This window comes from Manacus vitellinus, unplaced genomic scaffold (assembly GCF_001715985.3).
Source record: "Manacus vitellinus isolate BGI_N305 unplaced genomic scaffold, ASM171598v3 scaffold_43_pilon, whole genome shotgun sequence".
Lineage (NCBI taxonomy): Eukaryota > Metazoa > Chordata > Aves > Passeriformes > Pipridae > Manacus > Manacus vitellinus.
In genome coordinates, this window is record NW_021940560.1 from 1739556 (window position 1) to 1743896 (window position 4341).

General features: G+C 45.5%; 1 protein-coding gene across 1 annotated transcript; it reads left to right on the plus strand.

Moving 5' to 3' along the window:
* The first annotated feature begins 133 nt into the window (after nt 1-133).
* RBM43 (RNA binding motif protein 43) lies at nt 134-4034 on the plus strand. The gene is made up of 3 exons (XM_018078843.3): nt 134-1816; nt 2278-2372; nt 2454-4034. Exons 1-3 carry the CDS (start codon nt 1552-1554, stop codon nt 3177-3179), a joined length of 1086 nt encoding a protein of 361 aa, XP_017934332.1. The 5' UTR covers nt 134-1551; the 3' UTR covers nt 3180-4034.
* The last annotated feature ends 307 nt before the right edge of the window (nt 4035-4341 follow it).

Sequence of the window (4341 nt, forward strand, 5' to 3'; positions counted from 1 at the left end):
TGGCTGCCCCTGGATCCCTGGAAGTGTCCAAGGCCAGGTTGGACGGGGCTTGGAGCAAGCTGGGCTGGTGGGAGGTGTCCCTGCCTTGGCAGGGGAGTGGGACTGGTTGATCTTTAAGGATCCCACCCAAACCAGTCTGTGATTCCATGATCCGTGGAGCAGCTTTGCCAGGAAACCGCAGGCAGGAGCCCGTTGTCAGCGGTTACTGACACAACAGAGCTCCTGCCCCTCTCCCTCCTGCCCATCCCCGCGGCCCCTCCCGGTGTTTCTGCCCGGGAACAGCTGCTCCACACGGACTGGTCTCGGGAGCGATTCAGCACTAAATGCACGGTTCGTTCGTGGTGGTTTTGTTTTTTTTTCCCTAACCCCAATAGCAGGCACGAGTGTTGCTCCCAAACACCAGCTGGCAAGGTGTAAGATGCTGTCTGGCAGCTGAGAGCTCGGGAAGCGTGAGAAAAATCCTGCATGGATCTTGGGAGCACCATGTTTATATTCCCCTCGTGTTGTCTCATTAGTGCAGGGACTTGCTTTCACACGAACATTACCACCAAAATAATTGCCTAATATAATTAAAGCTCCTGGCTCTTTAAGTTTGATGGGTGATAAAAGAAGGCCCGGTGTCTCTGTGAATTAAAAGCTTGCATGGTTGCACAGCCTCGCTGGATCTGTCTCCTCGTGGTGGCCCCCAGGGATTTGGACACACATCCTGCTTTGTGGCCCTCATGTTTTATGCAGCCCAGGTCCAGAAAAAAAACTAAGAGAAGTGTAAAGAATTTACACAGAGTGACTGACCTCGAGCCCAGTCTCTCTGAAGTTACTGGCAGCTCAGACATACTAAATTTATTTCCTTTCTTCCAGAAAGCCAATGAACTGCTACTAAATTTAGTCAGTGTTCCAGTATTTACAGTGATTTTGCCCTGATATTCCCAGTGAAATATTGCTGTTTATGTCCATGTAGTAAGAAGGGGAAGAAAATATGCTTCTCTTAGCAAGACAAGGATGCAGAGCCTATTTAGGATGGGTTTCATGTTTGCTGTGCTGGGGGTTTGCTCTGATGAGAATCATGTGTGCAGTTAGTTGTTTTATGCACTGCGAGTCTCGGATGACTGGGATTATGTTCTCCCAATTTAACAAGGTTATCCATTTAATAAATGGAGAGAGATGAGTCAGAGCACAACCCCAGATCCGTGTCTTGTGAATTTAACAAGTAAGGACAGTCGGAATCTGACCCTTCCGCTCTGGAAGGAATCCTGACTGAGCAGTCCATGCAATTACAGTTTTCATTCTCTTCACGTTTTGAGTGTTAGATTTGGAGGAAGCAATATTATCAGTGTGACACTGGACCTTCCACTTGAGAAACTTGAATTTAGTGCTAATTTTTACCGCTTTCAGAAGATCCTGAGAGGGTGTAAATTACATTTAAGGCCATTTTTTAGTGCACAGCAATGTGGGTGCCTGAGGGAGCCTGGCATGCACTGAGATCTGATTCAGCAGCTTTAATTAACTTGCTAAATGCAAAGGGAAGGGGAGTCACTCCAGGGATTGGGATGAATGTGGGTGATCCCTACGGCAGGTCACGGGTATTCCCTGCATTTACCATGTGCCATCTCTGCACAGGCAACGGGAAGAGCTGCCAAATCCACAAGGACAGTTGTCATTGCTGGTGTCCCAGATGGCCTTCTGCAGGATGATGTCATGGCTGACATCCTCACCATCCACTTCCAAAAGTCGAGGAATAACGGTGGAGACGTGGAAGAAGTGACTTATCCCACAGGGAATAAAGGAGTCGCCTACGTAACCTTTGAAGATCAAGAAGGTATTTAGATTAATCTATTAAAGTACAGCCATCCCCTGGAGAATCAGCCCTAAGCCAAATGATTTTAAGTTGTGTATTAGTACTAGAATTTTATGGACTGGAGGATTAAAACCTCCCTTTGAGCCAATCAAAGTTTAGGGATTTTATTTCTGCTCGCTGAAGTAATGACTCAGCCGTCACACAAAGAGTTCTGTTTGGTTTTTAGGAAGAAATTTGTACCATGCCTAGCATTTTATTCTTGTAGTCAGGCTTTTGAGAATAAATCTCTGCCAGTTGATGTTCTGAGGAGACAGGCTTCTGCCTCTCTGAGCAATTTTGACTCACATAAAATATTGGGTCAGAGGATGGAGTCGCTTGTGTGTGTGTTTGGGGAATGGTTGGGAAACACATTGAGGGTTCCCTCAGACTAGGGGTGACACGTTATTCTGCTGCTCCACAAGTGATTCTGACTTTCTCTTTAGTTGTGGAGAGTGTCCTGAAGAAGGATGACCATCAACTGGAAGACAAGAGGCTGTCCCAGCCCTATCCCCTGAGAGTGACCCCTTACTCTGAAAAGGTGAGCTCCTGCATAATTCATCTGCTTCTACTTCCACTGCTGTGTGACCCATTCCTTAACTTCTCCAATTCGAAATTCCAGGTCTTCAGCTCTGTCTCATCTGTCCTCAACATGGCTGTTTTCAAAGACCAGTTTGTTTTAGAAGATCTGGTGGAAGAAATGAAAAAGCAGAGCAGGGATTTGACCTTCGGGCCGTTGCAGTCCGACGGGCAGATTGCTGTCCAAGGCTCCTTTCCAGCCATCAAAGTGCTCAGAGACTTTCTCTTACTAAAAGCAAAATCCCTCTCAGAGAAGGACAACAGAGAGGAAAGTAAATCCCATCAGAGACTGAGGAGGAGGCTACAGGAAGACAGAAGGACCACGGAGAGGAGGAATTTTGTTCCTGATGGAGATGGGGGAAAACAAGTGGTTGTTCTTGACACAGATATATATCACTACATGAAGCACTTCTTTCCCTGGATATTCCAAGAAAATGATGTTGCAATTTTTGCTGTCACTGATGGTGATATAACTACAGTGTGTGTTGAGAATGCTGGAAGGGCTGATGCTGGACAGGTATTGAGTGTCAAAAAGAAAATTGAAGATCAGTCCATAAAACTCCACAGCATTTTACGGAAAATAAGGGTCTCCTTCAAGGAATGCCCCAGAGACGAAAAGCAGAGACACAAATGGGTGTGTGAAAGGCTAAAATCCTCTTACCCTCAGGTTTTGGTCATTCCTCATGATGCTCACGTTGAGGTGATAGGATTTTCTTCAGACATTTTTGAGTTCACCAAGGAAATGAGCAGTAAGAGTCTCACCAGGTAGAAAGAAGGTGAATGTTCAGATCTTTGCTCTCTGTGCTCCTCACACAGATTGTGGCAATGCAGATCTCCCACTGTGTGGCTGAGAGGGGAACTCTGCACATGAGACCTGTTCCCCCCAAAGACCAGATTAAGTTCAGGACAGGAAACCTGAACTCTCTGCCTCACTCATGAGCTCAGAGGCCGAAGAAGTCAAGCCTCTTCTACCCAGAAACAGCCTCATTTTCCTTGTGTTGGCTCAATGCACACTCACTCCATCTTGCTGGCAGGGAGCACTTGGTGAGAAAAGAGATTTTTTTTTTCAAGAGGGTGACAAAGCAGGGCCAGCCAACCTGGTGGGAGACACTGCAGTGAGGTTGTGTTCCTTTGTGCAGGCAGGTGACCACTGCAAACAGCAGTGGGGGCCTTTTCCTGTCACCTGGATCTGCAGGAGAACCTTCTCGTCCCCGAGATGCACAAAGAGAGCTTTGACATCTGACAGAACTAAATGCATATTAAATTCACAGCCTTGTCATGTCCTGAGAAAGCCCTGAGAAGATGGCATGGGAAGGTTTTCACAGTAGAAAATAGGCAGTTCTGTTTTCATAGGAGCAGTAATGTTTCTTTTCCAGCTGTAATGGCTTCTGCAGCATCTCTTGACAACACGTTATTTAGACATGAATGTCCAGAGGTTTGATGTGAAAATCCTGGGGCATTTGGACTTTTGAATCAGGTTCTGTTTAGGCAAATCTATTTCTATATCCTATTGCAAGGGTCCAAAGGGGTTTTTTTTATATAACCAGTTTAGAAAATAGCTCTTATTTTGTGGTATCAGCGTGTCCAGAATATTTTGTCAAATCACACAGAGCACTTTTGTCTGATGTGCAGAAAAGTTTTAGGGTTTTATGCCATTAAAGGAGTTACTTGTACAAAACACCGTGTCCATGTTCTTTTAACCAAATCCCAGATTTTTGGTTGGAAGCCCAAACCTGAAGCCCCAGAAATGCTGTAGGCATTTTCTTGTCATGACTGATTATCCATTGCAATTATGCCAACGGAAGATGAAGTTATTAAACCAGTGTATTAAAAATTATGTCAAAGCAGGAAGATGATGAGCTTAAGTGCTTTGCTGAATGGGAACTGGGGGGAGTAGCATTTAAAGATTTAATCCCTTCCAAGTTCCCCTG